The sequence below is a fragment of the Triturus cristatus genome, chromosome 1_1, assembly GCF_964204655.1.
Source record: "Triturus cristatus chromosome 1_1, aTriCri1.1, whole genome shotgun sequence".
NCBI classification, from domain to species: domain Eukaryota; kingdom Metazoa; phylum Chordata; class Amphibia; order Caudata; family Salamandridae; genus Triturus; species Triturus cristatus.
The window spans coordinates 65697629-65714691 of NC_140579.1; the positions used below are offsets into that span (position 1 = coordinate 65697629).

The 17063-nt window shown below is 45.3% G+C and overlaps 1 protein-coding gene across 1 annotated transcript in view; it reads right to left on the bottom strand.

Moving 5' to 3' along the window:
* LOC146869423 (phosphoenolpyruvate carboxykinase [GTP], mitochondrial-like) overlaps positions 1-17063 on the bottom strand; it is a 94998-nt gene that overhangs the window by 23198 nt on the left and 54737 nt on the right. The window contains exons 3-7 of the mRNA XM_085599822.1: positions 7423-7607; positions 3991-4194; positions 3211-3398; positions 2823-2985; positions 2443-2661 (exon numbers count right to left, since the gene is read on the bottom strand). Of these exons, the coding sequence (XP_085455948.1) occupies positions 2443-2661; positions 2823-2985; positions 3211-3398; positions 3991-4194; positions 7423-7607 (959 nt within the window). The remainder of the gene's footprint in view (positions 1-2442; positions 2662-2822; positions 2986-3210; positions 3399-3990; positions 4195-7422; positions 7608-17063) is intronic.

Here is a 17063-nt window from a genome sequence, read left to right on the forward strand (position 1 = left end):
ATTTTGCATATTTTGTCTCCTGCTACTTGTCTAACATTTTATGCATTTAATTTTTTTAATGCTTGAATACTGGTTGCATTGTCCCCCCGGAGCTTTTGGTGTCAACACAACAAGTGTGGCACACCTGGGCATACACGTCATCAATTCAGTCATTGATTAAAAATTAAACATTAAAGTGCAGGTACTCTGACTCCCAGGATACCTGGTTGCAACGCAGAAGTGCAGATACGCTATCATTAAAAGTTTGCTAGTTAAAAATACGGAACTGTGCCTTTCAAATTAAAAAGTGCAGCTACCTAATAACTGTCCATTTAAAGCATGGATTTTCTTGTTAAGGGGCGGACCTCCCTAGTTTAATGAGTCTAAGCCCATTTCGCTCTCGTTTTATTGAAGAAATGCAAACGTCTGTCTGCCTGCTAAATCGCTAAAACATTCCCCCGGTCCGAAACGGAGAGGTCTGAATTGAATCATTCTAATATAAGGCGGATCTCATAATAAAGTTCCTGGCTTGGGAGCCGTGTGCTGACAGTACTCTACGTGCGCATGGTCTGCGGCGCGATGACTTGTGAAATGCCTTTGGTTTCTAGGTCATTTCTTTAATTAGAGACCAGTTCAAAGGATGCTCGACCTCTGTGGTTTGTGGCTAGGTGCGAGGTGTGTGAGCCTGAAGGCCACCCTCCAAGAAAGGCTGGCAGCAAGATGAGCGACAGGGCGCGAGGCTTGCAGAACTGAGCCTCACTGTACTGACTGTACAGTATTCTGAGAACCGCTGCTATGAGATCCCCGCTCCTGCACACCTACTGGCTGTACATCCATGAAAATGAATGCGTCCATCTGTAATGCAACTGGTGCTCATGTAAAGCGCTCCGATACCTTCAGTTCGCGTTGGCGCTTAGTAAAATGAGTTTTAAAAAAAAGAAAGAACAGCAGGAGTGGGAGGAGATAGGAAGCACAAGCAGAGGGAAGGGTAAAGCAGCACGAAGGAGCCAGAGGGCATGGAGACTGTAAGCCCAAAAAAACAAGCAGGAAGTGGGATAAGGGAGGGGGTGGCAAATGGTGAGCACTTTAGCGGCCGCTTTGATGTTCTCAGTGGCCGCGCGGCTCACTGAGAACATCAAAGCGCCCGCGAAAGAGATCAGACAGGCTGACAAATGGTGCGCGCGCCCCGCGCACATGCACTGTATTTGGAGGACTGAAAAGCACTAGTCTGCACTTCCAGATCCCCCTTTAACAAAAGCTCTCGCGAGAGCAGCGCTAAAGCGCTGGATCAGACGAGACCTGAAAATGGAACCCATGTCCCTTCTTACCCTGCATTATCCACTAGTTTCTGGTGTCATAACTATCACAGGGTTTACTCCCTCTCTCGATGTGCCTCGAACCCAGTTCTCCATGCCTCCCAACTCTACCACTGACCCTCACAGTTCAGCTCCCCGAGCATCACAAATCTCAGCACCCAAGTATACATCTGGCCCAGGAGTCACAGCACTTCAGTGAAGCCCAAGAAAATGTTGTTTTCTGTATCATAACTGCTACAGGGATAATTGGTGTTTGGGATTTAACTTTAAACTTGGTCTGAGCATTTCAGCATAGATTACCTCCATGCTGTAAATATGTTTTTGATACAGTTTACTAAATCAACGTTTACAAATTAACAGCCACAGTACTTTTGATATAGGTGGAGACACATCATTCAGTAAAGGCCATTAGGGAAACATTAAACTAAAAAGGATATGTCTTAGAAGCAGGTGGGGCGAATATATCTTTGACTCGTACTAGCCATATCTGTCCCTGTGCAAGCTGTGCAGAGATAGCTCTCTTGCCAGAGTGACAGTGATAGCACTTTGGAAATATAAAAAGTCTGTCCTTGGAACATGCCAAATGTGGCTGTGCCGAATTAGCAGGTTAGAGCACCCACTGTGGATGTCCACAGGACAGGAGTGAACACAGCGAACAGATTGCATTCCTTCCAGTGCTCATCTTATTTCATGAATAATGGAAGGCGGGAAAACTAAGTTAGCCTGGTCAGAATTGTAACTTGTGACAAGCAGCTCACAGGGAATGTCTACATCAAGGACTAAACATGGTGTCATGTTGTCTCATTGTAACACTGTGCAATGCGGAATGGTCAATGGGTCTTCGCTGCATCTGTCATACCGCATAAAACGGACAGGCTTTCTGTGTGTGCGCCATAAGAGCACACCTGACAGACCATTTCTATTTCCTTGATGGATCTCACAGTTCCCTCTTGCCTCGGATACAAAAGGTGATGGGGACATGCTTGACGGACCACCGGGTCTGTGCGCTATAGCCCTGCTAGGCAGTCAGGATTTGGGTATGCCTGATTGCATTGTAACAAAGACTAAAAGGGCCACAAGTCAGGGGGCATAGCCATGATATGGTTACTAAAGGGAATCCTCCATTGCTCCCCTCAAAGGCACTCACCCTGCTTCCATGGCTTGCCAAGCCAGGACACGACCGTAGCCCCGGAAGGCAGAGGCTCGTCGATGCCCTCCCAGTAGACGCCACCTTCACTGGTCTCTGCCACATTGGTGAAGATGGTGTTCTTCTGCATGGTCCTCATGGCATTGGGATTAGTCTTCATGGAGGTACCTGGCGCTACGCCAAAGAAGCCATTTTCAGGGTTGATGGCTCGGAGGCGCCCTGCAGAGGAGACGGAAGCAAAGGGTTAGGGGGAGATGAAAGGGGGAGCATCAGGGAAGGAAATGCAGATGTGTCGAACGAGTGAGTCGAGCGAGAGAAGTGAGAGGAGGTTTCACACATGAAGCTAGCAGAAGAGAGCCGCTTGCAGGAAGGATGGTCACCTTCAGCGTCAAACTTCATCCACGCAATGTCATCACCAACACACTCCACTTTCCAGCCAGGCAGGGAGGGGCTCATCATGGCCAGGTTGGTTTTCCCGCAGGCACTGGGGAAAGCTGCTGCAATGTACTTCTTCCGTCCCTGGGGATTCGTGATTCCTAAAATCTGGAAGAAGTTGGTGAGAAAGACATTTATGAAAATATGAAGCCAGTCCAGCTCTCTATGCCCAGCTCTGCCAGTCATTCTTCCCATCGGTCTTACTCTGCAGTTTTACTCTGCTCACTAGCGCGTGATTAACCAATCATCGCTTAGCCTTGAGCATCCTATGGCCATCTCCCATGCCTCCCTTCTCTGGCCCTTTTCCCCCTCGCACATTTGTGCTGTACTTACCAACATGTGCTCAGCCAGCCATCCCTCATCTTTGGCAATGCGCGATGCAATGCGCAGTGCGAAGCATTTCTTGCCGAGCAGAGAGTTGCCGCCGTAACCGCTGCCAAAGGAGAAGATCTCCCTCCGATCTGGCACGTGGGCAATCAGGGTGTTCTCGGGATTACAAGGCCAGCCATTGGTAAGCGGTGCTTTGTAGGAGGCAAGGGGACCCATACACATGAATGTCAAAAGTACAGTCTGACCAGGCTGAAATGTCATGCCCTCAAACCCCCATACGAGCGCTTGTTCACACTAAAGAAACTCCTCCCCAGCGATGCTGGTCAGTGGTGGAACTCTTCAAACTTGTCCCCTTGAACCCCCACTCTGGAGACACTCCAATACCAGTCGCAAGCAAATGTCTCCACCCAGCTATGGGATACAACTTATTCCACCCTCCAGCCATTCCCAACCAACCATTCAATACAACACTCCCATTGGCCACTCCACACCCTGTAATACTAAACAAGACACTCAAATACCGTCCAAGCGACACAATACTCCACAGCCCCCACAGTCGTGTAACACTTCACACAGCCAGTTTCTTGATAATCCACTGCTCTCCCCAAAACTACACAACAAGCCACACTGCTTCTTCTGACCATAATCAGGAAAAAACCTAACTCAACATATCAAGGAAAACGCTACGTTGGACAGATGGGAGATACGCTACCACTTCTTAGTGGACCTCTGGCTCTCCGGACTGGAGCTCCATCTCAGATGGCTATGAAGCTACTTAGTTACCTCGCAATGGCAGGGGTCGTCCCACGGAGTGTAGGCACTTCACAAACTCCTCATCCCCAAGAGTGTCCAGCACACGGGACCCCATCCGTGTCATTATTTTCATACTGGCAACGACGTATGGCGAGTCTGTGACCTGGACTCCGATCTTAGAGAGGGGAGATCCAATAGGACCCATGCTGTACGGAATCACATACATGGTGCGACCTATGGGGCAGACATGATACAATGCAAGGAGCATTACCATACATGGGGAGAAAGTTATAATCAGGTAGATTGGAGACAGCGTTTCACTGGTGTGAGAAAAAGAAAGATTAAAAAGTAGGGTGTTATTAAAAATGGAAGGAAAACATAAGGGAGTCAGAGGTAAACTCGAGAGAAAATAATCTCCCTACGATCGACGGTCACAGATGTTCTTATTACAACGAATTTGTTCTAATTTCATAATTCGCTTGGAAAAAGCAAATGATATCATATGTAGTATGCAGCATTTAATGATAGGTTACTAGAGGCATCACTTTTAATCCACAAGCACCACTGGCACATCGCTTTTCCTGTCCTCCCTCAATAACAAAGTGAGATGATGGGCAGGATGTGGAGTGGTAAAAGGCTTTTGCCATTTTTCAGCTCAACGTGGATGGCACCAACTAACTCTATGCTTAAAGACTTTCCTGCAAAAATGGCAAAAGACCGTCAATGTTCAAGCTCGGCGTAGATGGCACTATGCTACTCTTATGCTTACAAACTCTGCTGGGAAAAAAGGCATTTGAGGTGAGTAGTGTGAGAGTGTTCCATATGAAGGAGCTGCACTCCACCTAAAACCTGGAACTACTCCGGGTTCTTATTGTGTGTGTGCATAATCTATGGGGCACTCCAAGCCTGTAAAATGGCTGGGTATGGATAAGATCAGAAAACGCGCCTTTTTTATAAATAAATACACAAAGGGAGTGGGTTAGAGAAGCATTGAAACAAGGGAGATGTATGTCGGTCAGAGAACATGTGTCAGGTAAACATGAAGAAGGAGCTCCACAACAACAAACCCCTGTGGCTGTCATTCTGCTGCAGCTTTTTATGGTAGAAAATGGGTGGACCTCGTATGTTGTTCTCCATTAGTGAGTGGTCAGAACTATACAACGGCGGTGCCCATAAAGCTTGCATACCTTTCTTTATTTAAACGGTCTGAATTGAAGGAGTGAAATGGCATATCATACGCATTACTGAGATACTACAGCAAGGGACTCTGGAATCCCACTGTCACCATGATACTCCTTGGTGACTTGTGGTGCCTGGAGTACATGTAGTTCGGGTACTTCAGTGGTGTGTCCATATGTTATAGAGGTTAGTGCCTGTAGTTAGGATTAGGTAAGGGTTTCCGGTTAAAGGCATGTTTTGCTTTCTTAATGAATCTGACATCAGTCAACAAATCTGGGCTTAAATGTATTCCACGTTGGTTCTTTATGACAAGCTGGGTGCAGATCTGTTTATTGAGGGCCAAAACTAAAACTGATATTTCGAATTTTAACTCCCCTAGGTACAGGACACACGGATAAACAGAATTACACCAAACTTGCCATGCAAATGGAACTTTACTCAAGGGAGTAAGTGCATCTGTTTAGTGTGGTGTAAACCCGGTCAGTAGTTTGAGAAATTAGAGTTTAAAAAGTGTTCCAGTCTAGACTTGAAGAGGTAAAATTTTAGAGATATCAATCATTAATTTACGAACCCTCCACGCATTCAGAAATCCATGGGCGGGGGGGGGGGGAGAGAAGAGAGAGAAGAGAGAGAGAGAAGAAAGAGAGAGAAGAAAGAGAGAGAGAGAGAGAGAAGAGAGAGAAGAGAGAGAAGGAGAGAGAGAGAGAGAGAAGGAGAGAGAGAGAGAGAAGGAGAGAGAGAAAGGAGAGAGAGAGAGAGAGAGAGAGAGAGAGAGAGAGAGAGAAAGGAGAGAGAGAGAGAGAGAGAGAGAGAGAGAGAGAGAGAGAGAGAGAGAGAGAGAGAGAGAGAAAAAGAAGAAGAATAAAAAGAATTATTATTATTATTGTTATTGTGTTGTCGCTGCTATTACCCAACACGGAGCACCAAGCAAAGAAAAAAAAAAATACATACGGCAACAGGGTGAAGCTACCCTAAAGCACGTGAGGGCCCCCAAAGGAACCCCATCAAAAAAATGGATATATATATATATATATTTTAAACATGGTGAGACTCAGAAATCATGTGCTGGATTTGTGAATTCTAGAGCCTCCCAGAGTCCAAAGGTTTGCAAAATCCTCAAATGAAAAAAAGAAAAATGAATGATGCAGCTGGAGGTGGCCACACACGAGGTTTGCAACTAGGCCCTGCGGTCAACAATGATGCACATGCTGAAGGCCGCGGTTGGCAGCCTGCAGTAGGTTGGCGAAGGAACTAGCAAACAGCCAGACCCTGATCCCAACCCATGTCTGTGGCCAGTGCTACCCCCACCCCCCAGAGGTACTGTCGAAGGCCCCATGTGAAGCAGGAATTGGCTTCCCATAGTGGGTTTGGCCACATGCCAGGCCTTAGCCCTATGTGCCAGCCCTCACTGAGCAGGGCGTCTGCAGCAGGGATTGGCTGTCAATAGAAGATTGGGGGCAAGGAGCAGTTTCAGACCATTTCAAAAAACTGAAATTCACTGAAAAACCAAAGGTTAAAAAAGGAAAGCTATGGTTACCAGTGCATAATTTTGTAAGTTAGTTCACCTAACCATAACTGGCCATTTTCAGTAATTTGTGTTTAGGTTTTAGAATCATAACTGCACTTTAAATGTGATTTTTTCAATGAATTTCAGAGGTGTTTTTTAAAACACATTTTAAGGTCTTATTACCAAGGCTAACTATAACTTGAATTTAACCTTTGGCTGTTTTCCACTCAATATATATATATATTATCCTCTAAACAAATTGGTGTTAGAAGGAAGTTAAGGTTGACTAATATTTCAAAAAGTGGCTATACCATAAAACAAATGTGGTCTGAAACTCACAGGTTGAGATGGTGCTTCCACCTGGCGATCCAACTGACCCTGCCCTAAGTCAACAGCACGAGTGAAAAATGATTTTGCCCCCCTCCCCCCCACCCCCCTTTGAAACTTCTGAATTTTTTGACTAATCTGCATGAAAGTCGTCACGCACTTAGATGTATTCTAAATTATTGTCATTGCCAACTTTGGTAGGGATTAGTCAAAAGGGGAAAGTTATTAAGGATTCAAACATCCATTTTCCAATGGCGTGAGATAGAAAGAAAGTCATTAAGACAAGGGGTAAGAGAAAGAGTGTTAGAATAAGGGATGGAGAGGGCATTCTAATAGGGGAAGGATCGAAAGAGCACTTTTAGAATGAGGGAAGGGAAACTTGCTACCAAAAATAGACAGCTGTCAGAAAGCAGGGGGAAAAAAGTAGGTTCCTCTCACATCCAACTTACCCTTCATGCACCCTGGGAACCGTGCAGCAGCCGCCCGCTCAAAGTCCTCAGGAGACATCCAGTTGCCCAGCTGACCCTTGGCACCACCAACAGGAATGGGCACAGTGTCCCGCTGATTTTCGGTCACAATCACAGTCTTTGATTCCACCCGTGCCACATCCTTAGGATCCGTCCTGGTCAGCCAGCTACAAGAAGAGCAACAATGCCGGCATGATTAATATAAAAGATACTCCCCAAATAATGACTTTAACCCCAATAGAAATGAAGAACAGTGGACGTGGTGTGTCGGCTACCAGAAGAGCAGTTTACTTATGTGTTACAAGGGTAGGTGTCCAGATAGGCTCTGAATGGCCACCTTAAAGAGGACTACTCAATCCTGATTGGCTGGCCACAACCTGAGCAATAAGCTATGGCAGCCATTACAGGACTCTGGAACATGGTCCCTGCATCCTGAAAACAAATGAAAAAACATATAAGAGGCAGGCAGGGTGAGTTCAACCTGACACCAATAGGCATGTGGGGGAGGGACTCTCCAGAGAGGCCCCTTCCCTATGACTGGCTGGCCACAACCTGAGCAATAAGCTATGGCAGCCATTACAGGACTCTGGAACATGGTCCCTGCATCCTGAAAACAAATGAAAAAACATATAAGAGGCAGGCAGGGTGAGTTCAACCGGACACCAATAGGCATGTGGGGGAGGGACTCTCCAAAGAGGCCCCTTCCCCATGACTGGCTGGCCACAACCTGAGCAATAAGCTATGGCAGCCATTACAGGACTCTGGAACATGGTCCCTGCATCCTGAAAACAAATGAAAAAACATATAAGAGGCAGGCAGGGTGAGTTCAACCGGACACCAATAGGCATGTGGGGGAGGGACTCTCCAGAGAGGCCCCTTCCCTATGACTGGCTGGCCACAACCTGAGCAATAAGCTATGGCAGCCATTACAGGACTCTGGAACATGGTCCCTGCATCCTGAAAACAAATGAAAAAACATATAAGAGGCAGGCAGGGTGAGTTCAACCTGACACCAATAGGCATGTGGGGGAGGGACTCTCCAAAGAGGCCCCTTCCCTATGACTGGCTGGCCACAACCTGAGCAATAAGCTATGGCAGCCAATACAGGACTCTGGGACATGGTCCCTGCATCCTGAAAACAAATGAAAAAACATATAAGAGGCAGGCAGGGTGAGTTCAACCGGACACCAATAGGCATGTGGGGGAGGGACTCTCCAAAGAGGCCCCTTCCCTATGACTGGCTAGCCACAACCTGAGCAATAAGCTATGGCAGCCATTACAGGACTCTGGAACATGGTCCCTGCATCCTGAAAACAAATGAAAAAACATATAAGAGGCAGGCAGGGTGAGTTCAACCGGACACCAATAGGCATGTGGGGGAGGGACTCTCCAAAGAGGCCCCTTCCCTATGACTGGCTGGCCACAAGCTGAGCAATAAGCTATGGCAGCCATTACAGGACTCTGGAACATGGTCCCTGCATCCTGAAAACAAATGAAAAAACATATAAGAGGCAGGCAGGGTGAGTTCAACCGGACACCAATAGGCATGTGGGGGAGGGACTCTCCAAAGAGGCCCCTTCCCCATGACTGGCTGGCCACAACCTGAGCAATAAGCTATGGCAGCCAATACAGGACTCTGGGACATGGTCCCTGCATCCTGAAAACAAATGAAAAAACATATAAGAGGCAGGCAGGGTGAGTTCAACCGGACACCAATAGGCATGTGGGGGAGGGACTCTCCAAAGAGGCCCCTTCCCTATGACTGGCTGGCCACAACCTGAGCAATAAGCTATGGCAGCCATTACAGGACTCTGGAACATGGTCCCTGCATCCTGAAAACAAATGAAAAAACATATAAGAGGCAGGCAGGGTGAGTTCAACCGGACACCAATAGGCATGTGGGGGAGGGACTCTCCAGAGAGGCCCCTTCCCCATGACTGGCTGGCCACAACCTGAGCAATAAGCTATGGCAGCCAATACAGGACTCTGGAACATGGTCCCTGCATCCTGAAAACAAATGAAAAAACATATAAGAGGCAGGCAGGGTGAGTTCAACCGGACACCAATATGCATGTGGGGGAGGGACTCTCCAGAGAGGCCCATTCCCCATGACTGGCTGGCCACAACCTGAGCAATAAGCTATGGCAGCCATGAGAGGACTCTGGAACATGGTCCCTGCATCCTGAAAACAAATGAAAAAACATATAAGAGGCAGGCAGGGTGAGTTCAACCGGACACCAATAGGCATGTGGGGGAGGGACTCTCCAGAGAGGCCCCTTCCCCATGACTGGCTGGCCACAACCTGAGCAATAAGCTATGGCAGCCATGAGAGGACTCTGGAACATGGTCCCTGCATCCTGAAAACAAATGAAAAAACATATAAGAGGCAGGCAGGGTGAGTTCAACCGGACACCAATAGGCATGTGGGGGAGGGACTCTCCAGAGAGGCCCCTTCCCCATGACTGGCTGGCCACAACCTGAGCAATAAGCTATGGCAGCCATTACAGGACTCTGGAACATGGTCCCTGCATCCTGAAAACAAATGAAACAAGCATTGGCATAGCCAATAGGTCTCGCCTTTGGGACCTTATAAGTGTTTAGCCCTGCAACACTTGATGTTGTTGCACCAAGAATATTGTGCTGGATAACTAAACACTTGTAAGGTCCCAAAGGCGAGACCTATTGGCTATGTCAATGCTTGTTTTTCATACGATTCGGGTACACAGAACATCAATGCAAATCTATGGGAAGATAGGGCTCCATACTGAGCTGAAAGAGTGGCCAAACTTTGGCAGATATGCCCTTCTATTAATCAATTGCCATTTTTAACCATATTCTACTCTAGAAACCGAGGCAACAGATCAGGCCAACGAAAAAGGACTCTACCTCTTTAGCACTAATTTAAGAGATTTTGACTCTTCCCTACTTTCTAATGTAGTGCATTTGCCTATGCATCACTTGCTTAGCTAACCACTTCATCATCAGGAGCAGAAATGCCTCTCCTATTGGCATGTGTGTCAAATTAATTGCTTCAAGAACAATGAAGTCTTATGCTACCTGTTTTCCCATAGTATGGAAAGCATTTGTGGAAGTGATCACAGCTTGGGGGACAGATATGTACTATTGGTCATGACCACTCTTTGTAGTGCTGTCCAATGCATTGGTTGCTCCTATGCAAGACCCTCCATTGTTTGGTACGACCTCAAGTATAGTGCTATGGGCAACCTTTTTGATCCAAATAGGCAGAGATCGGAATCCTGCTCCAATGTGAGTGGGATGATTCACCGCTGGCAAAACCATCCTGAGTCAAACCTGCCTATGCCTTGGTTTCTCCTGAAGCACACGTATGATGCGTATTACCAACTAACGTTTGCTTGTTTCTCTGAGATCTGCTGATAGCAAAGCTTAGTTATGCCCACTAGTGAGATAAAAATATCTCAGACAGCTGTTCTAAAATTGTGATAAAGATAAAGCCTATGTGCAGTAACACAATCGAGTTATATAAGTCTACACACTAACCTTTGAGAGTAAAAAAGGAATACATGTTGATTGAGCACTGGAGGCATACATGAACTAGAAGAAATGTACACACACATATCTGGTCCATTGAGGTCATTGCTGGAAGTTGTTCAGAAAAGGGCATGATTTGCGTTCACGCCAAAATAGAATTAGTTAGCAATTGAGAGGGGTATCCTGCCTTAATTTCACAAAAGGTACGTCTCTATACCCTGGACGTGATTGACAAAAAGAGTAGGTGTTCTGTCATGGGCGTCACATCATTTGACCCCAATGACAGAACAGAAGGTGCATCATATCATTCTGACAAACTGGTCCTAATGACAGTATTGACGTATATTAAAAAGTTAAAATGGAATACTAATTTTACCACAGAAAGTGCACACAAGATAATTTGGGACTCCATTGCCTCATAATGTCAATGGGCTGCATAGAGGGCATTAAAACCTCACGTAAGCAAACGGAAAATATCACAAATAAGCATAGGGAATGTATGGCACCCATAAAGTACCAAAGGAGGCAATATAAAGGAACACTATTGCAAATGAAAAAAGGAAAAAGAAAATGCTGAGTGTTTTCAGGGCTGGACAGTTAGTAGGTTGAAAAATGCTGCATTCTTGAACTTTTGGAAGGACAGCTCACAGGCCCACAATCACTTCTAGGGTCCAGCAAAACTGGAAACCCAGGAAAACTGATGAAGCTACAAGTCCTTCTAATCCATACCTTTTCCACTAGAGACCAGTGTAGAAAATCATAAAAATCCCTAGCCTGCAGCACAAACATTCACAGTGCTTAGGGGAGCACGGGTCCTGCAAAGCCTTGGCGTGCATGTTGCTAGGTGGCACATTGCTGATTGACAAGATGAAATAGTAACAGGTTTCAACTGTACCCTGTCCCCAGCCAGCAGCACCCTCGAGGGCTTTCGTTTTTTTTATTTTGCATTTTATTATATTTTTTTACATAAACGGGAAAGAAATGAATTCATCCCAAGTTTATTTTTGAATGTATTTCTGCTGCCAAAGTGTCCAACTCCTCAGTGACTGGTGCTGCCTTTTCAAACTCTGAGGCCATGGGTTGCAAGAGCATTGTCAGGGGTAGCAAGCGTAAGCCAGATCACAGATGTCAACGCTAGTGACCCTTAAATGACGTCCATGCTCTATACGAACATTTCAGTAATTTTTCTACAACTTATCTTTTTTCTTAGAGTCCTATTCCTATGCACTACGCTTTTATTGACAAGCCCCATTTTAGAATCCCACAGTCAAATCATACATTTATTATTTGTTATAATTGTGTACAATTTCTATTCCTGCGTTTTTTAAAGGAATCTTTTTCAAAATTAATTTTTAGTCTTGAAATTTGATTCTTGCTTGTTCAAATAGTTCTGTACAGACAACTGTATTATTTTGTTTACTTTTATTATCCATACTAATTATCTCAGTGTAGGGCTTCTCTTGAGTTCCAGCTGCAGCATGAGTTAAATTCATTTTTTTTTTAATATGTGGAGAATTGCTTTGTGGTTTACTATGTGAATGGTGCCCACGAAAAAAGGAGACTTGTGGGTCAAGAGTGCCACCATTACCAAATTAAATTTACAGGCAAAAATATTTTTATAAAGTTGAGATTTGACAACAAATATTTAAAAAACACACTGTGGTGTGAACAGGACAACAGAGTGAATGTTTTGGTGAATAGGGTGATGTTTGCCGCTTTTTTATGTATTAGAAAATAACAATGAGAAAAGAAGAGGCAGCCTTTACAAAAGAAAAAAAAAGTATGCGTAATTCAAGGAATCCTTTCTGTTTTTTTCAATCAAAAGCCGAAAGTGAATGGATTCGGTTTGGGAGATTTTGGGGAGTAGATTAAATGCAATCTAAGGGATAATACAATATGGAGATGTCGTAGTTGTGGGTTTAGAACACACAATCGTCGCATTAGCAGAGTGTTTAAGCAGCCCCAATATGCTGTCATAGCAACTGATATTAGAAAAACGGACACCAGCAGGAGGGTCTTTTTTGCTTTACAGACACGTGTTATTTCATTGCCAGGTCTGTGCCAAAAGGACGGCACTTTGTGGAAATGAAACTTTTCTCTTTAATTCGGTTTACCTCTTTGTTCAAGGTAACATAAAAAGCAAGTGAAGCATTCGTTAAGAACACACTGTCCACTCGATCCATTCTAGGTCTTGGATGCAAGGACAGAGCATAATTTGCGCCGTGGCAGGCACGGGCTGTCTTTTTATACAAAAAAAAGAAAATGAGCCAGTCAATTAAGAAAGACGAAAAACGGAGGAACAGAAAAATAGGAAAACAACGACAAGGGCGAAAGAGGAAAAAGAACCCTCAAAAGTGGCGTGAAGAGGCAGAAAGAGTAGGGTGCTGGAATAAAGTGCTTATGGCGGAATGAAGACCACGTGGCCCCAGTATTTGGTGTTCCTGGTGTTAGGAAGCTCTGGCTACGAGTTCACGAGAACATCCTTGGGCTCCTGCGCTTACTGTTTCTCAGTGCAGGCTCTGATGCTATCTCAGCAGCATTAACAAAGGCCAGCTCTGTGCCGCTGTGATGCCGCAGCACAGACCAGCTCCGTAGACTGTTGCTAGCTGAAACGCCATTGTTCCACCTCTTTGCACCCGTGTCTAAGATCAGTAGGGTACAGGAGATGCGACATCATAGGGAAACTATTGGCGACATAGAAAACCTTTCACTGCTCATTTCCAGCATGACTAGCCTGATATCAAGTAGTACAACAACAAGTATGGGCGGCGCCGCGAAAGTGAAGCAGACGCAGCCGCGATAACAAAAGCATTAACATACACAAGTGAAAGTGATCGAGATTACGATCGCGTGCTACGGAGGAAAGACACATGAAGACACATGGCGCTGCGCGCGTGCACATTCACGTGCACTGGAGCTTTAGGCCACGGCAGCACTTTGAAAAGCCTGTATACAAAATGTCTCGGCCAGATCAGCGCAAGCGCTGGATCAGCCGAGACCTAAAAACATATAAGAGGCAGGCAGGGTGAGTTCAACCGGACACCAATAGGCATGTGGGGGAGGGACTCTCCAGAGAGGCCCCTTCCCTATGACTGGCTAGCCACAACATGGACAAGATGCTGTGGCGGTCATTATGGGTGATGTGGGCATGTTCCCTTTTGAAATGCACTGTAGTAAATGCCAGGTTTTGAGGGTCATAAAAAGGAGCACATATAAAGGGCGATAACGGCTTTTAGTTCGAATATAAATCTGTTGAGTGTACCATACTCATTTTAAGATTTGTGGTGTGTTCTACAGTGATTTTATCATGAGAAAAACGCTGACCTGCTGAGATTTGATGAACCATGTTTGAAAAAAAAGTGTTTTCTCTTATGATTTTCTCATAGAGATTATGGAAGGTGCTCCAGGAGGCAACACATTTTCTATATTCACACACTATCTTCCTTAGCCATCTGAGTACAAAGTTTGATGTTCGGAGTAAAACATATACTTTCAGCAGCCGCCTGTCAGTTCTTTCCCCTGCGTTCTGCGAATCTTTCCAAGGGGTTCTATTGAACAACTAGAGCAGTAACATTTCTATGTATGACAAAACCATAGCACACTTTAAGCCATCTTCAAGGAATTCAAGCTGGAAAACCTAAAGAATTTCCTTTAAAAATTAACAAAATTATGGGGTGTTCTTTTTTGTCATAGAAATGGTGGCTACAGTGCTAGAAAGCTAAAATGAGGAAAGGACAGATTTTCTAGGCGTTCTCAAAGGTTCCGTATCTATTTCAGTAAAATATTCGGACGCGCAGACTGGAGCATGCTATTTCAACACCAGTCTGTCAGTAAACTCTGTTGTGGTCAACTGCAGCTTTACCACAAAGTTTAAATGAGCAACAAGAGTGCTAACATTCTGTATTTAGGAGAAAAGTGTGGCACACCTGAGCTCCATCTTGATGGAATCAAAACTAGAGAATACAGCAGTAAATTTAAAAAAAAAGTTTATTTTTGTTATAGTAATTATGGTCTGTGCTCTAGACAGCTAAAATTAGATCACAATCTCTGTGTGGTCTTAAATATCTTCCTCGTCCATTTTAGTAAAACATTCTGACATGCAGAGTGAAACATGCACTTCCAACACCAGCAGCAGTGTGTCAGTTAACTCCAGTGGCGGCTGGTGAAGTTTGAGAGTGGAGAGGCTGGACTGCACACGGGAGGGGAAGGGATGAGGGGGAGGCAGCTTTGGGGTTCACTTTAGGGGGGTCAGCATTTTTTGGGAGGCCGGGCGCCATTTCCCATGCAAATCTTTTCAATGAATTGCATTTCTCACTGTTTCATCTGCATAGCCAGCAAAGAATGTGGCTAACCGATCAATTATGGGGCACCATATTTCTTAAATTTGCATTGTGGAGTTCATTTTGTGCGATTTAAAACTGTAAGCCACACAGAAAAATAAAGGTTAAAATGCATTAAGTGATTAAGAAAACTTGAATGCAATATGGTATAATATCGGTACATGTAGAGAATTAATAGTTCTGTTTCCTTGCCAGCAGGAACACCGAAAACACATGGCTGCTTCTCTTAAATCGCATTTATAGAAACTGTGTGGTGTGTGATGGAAATCATGTGCAACTTCTGTCCTGCAACACATTCATTTATTGAGAGATGCTGTGGCGGGGCTGCAGACTGGCGCAGACTTCATAAACAGTGTGCCCCTACGTGGAGGAGCCTACATCATACATTGAATTTCTCTGGCATACTGATACAGCGATTGGCAATGAAATCTTAGACCACTGCACTGGATTAATATTAGGCGAGTCGTACTTGCAGGGACGAATTGATCATTATTAGACTTAAAGTTAGAATCAAATTTAACAGAGTCCGAGCATCAAAAATAAAATGAGGGTCATCTGGGAGCTGCAGGGTCTGCTGGTATCCCTGGGCTCTGCATGATCTCGGTGTCTGGACGGAGTCTATTTGTGGGGGCAGCCGGGCGAGGATAGACCGCGCACCCTCAGAGCAGAAGCCACATGAATTTTCTGTAGCACAGGAGATGATGCGGGTAGTTTTCCTCATAGCCAAAAACGGACACTCATGAGTCCAGCGGGCACGGTAGACGACAGAGCCGCCGTATTGTGTGTCATTAAGCATATGGCTCGCGTGAACACCTTTACCGCATACAATGCCCTGCCGCATTGCCCAACAACTGCTCTTGAATAGGAGCTGATTTGCAGCCAGTGTCATCTCGGTGCGAGGCAGAGGCCCCCCTGACCTCCCACCTCCACTGCCTCGTCTTTTACGGAGAGGGCAGAGGGTTTGCACCTCGCAGTCCATGAGCTCATTTCATTACAGCTGAAAACAAATACTGGGAGAGTTCGTCTAGCAAGTAATTCGCGCAATAAAGACTCTAGAGTAACACATTCAGAGCAACATGGTTTGTACTATTGCTGTACTGAATTACAGTGAATCTAGCGCCCCAGTGCTTGGACCAATACGTTCCCAGTTGTGTAGCATAAAGCGCTCCACATAGAATGAGTTAAGATCCTTTGCCCCTATTGCAACTTTGCTTTACATAATCCTTCATGACTTTTCCTCTTCACTCGTTTTCAGAGGTGCAGGGTGGTGAATTGATTTGGGGTGTTTTCTGACAGGTGCTGGCGTGCTCTGCTCAATGTGCAAACAGGGCTGTTTCTTGAAAGGCCATTGCCTCTGAAAGGGCGCAGTGTTTTTCCGTGACCTAGAGAGGTGGCGTGCTAGCTCAGTAGGTTAATGCTCTTACGGCAGGCCTGTGAGTTTCTTCAAATGCAGCATGGCTGACTCAACCTTTCATCCACCCAGTGTCAACAAAAAGAGTACGATTAATTATTGTAACCTTAACACCTTTTTTCCAAAGATTTGAGGCCCTGTTTAGATAGACCTGGATGAGAGATTGGGTATTTTTATTGTTCGTAGCACAAAACGGAAAACTGGATTAATTCAAGTTGACATTAACCCAAAAAGAGCAACTTGCGTGCTGTTCAAATTAAGAAAATACTCGCGAAGCTTTTTTTTTAGCTTACCCCTCTTTGTGCCATGGCCCACAAGCAAAGTTGGGGGTGCACTAGGGAACCATCGGGGCCTTCAATTGT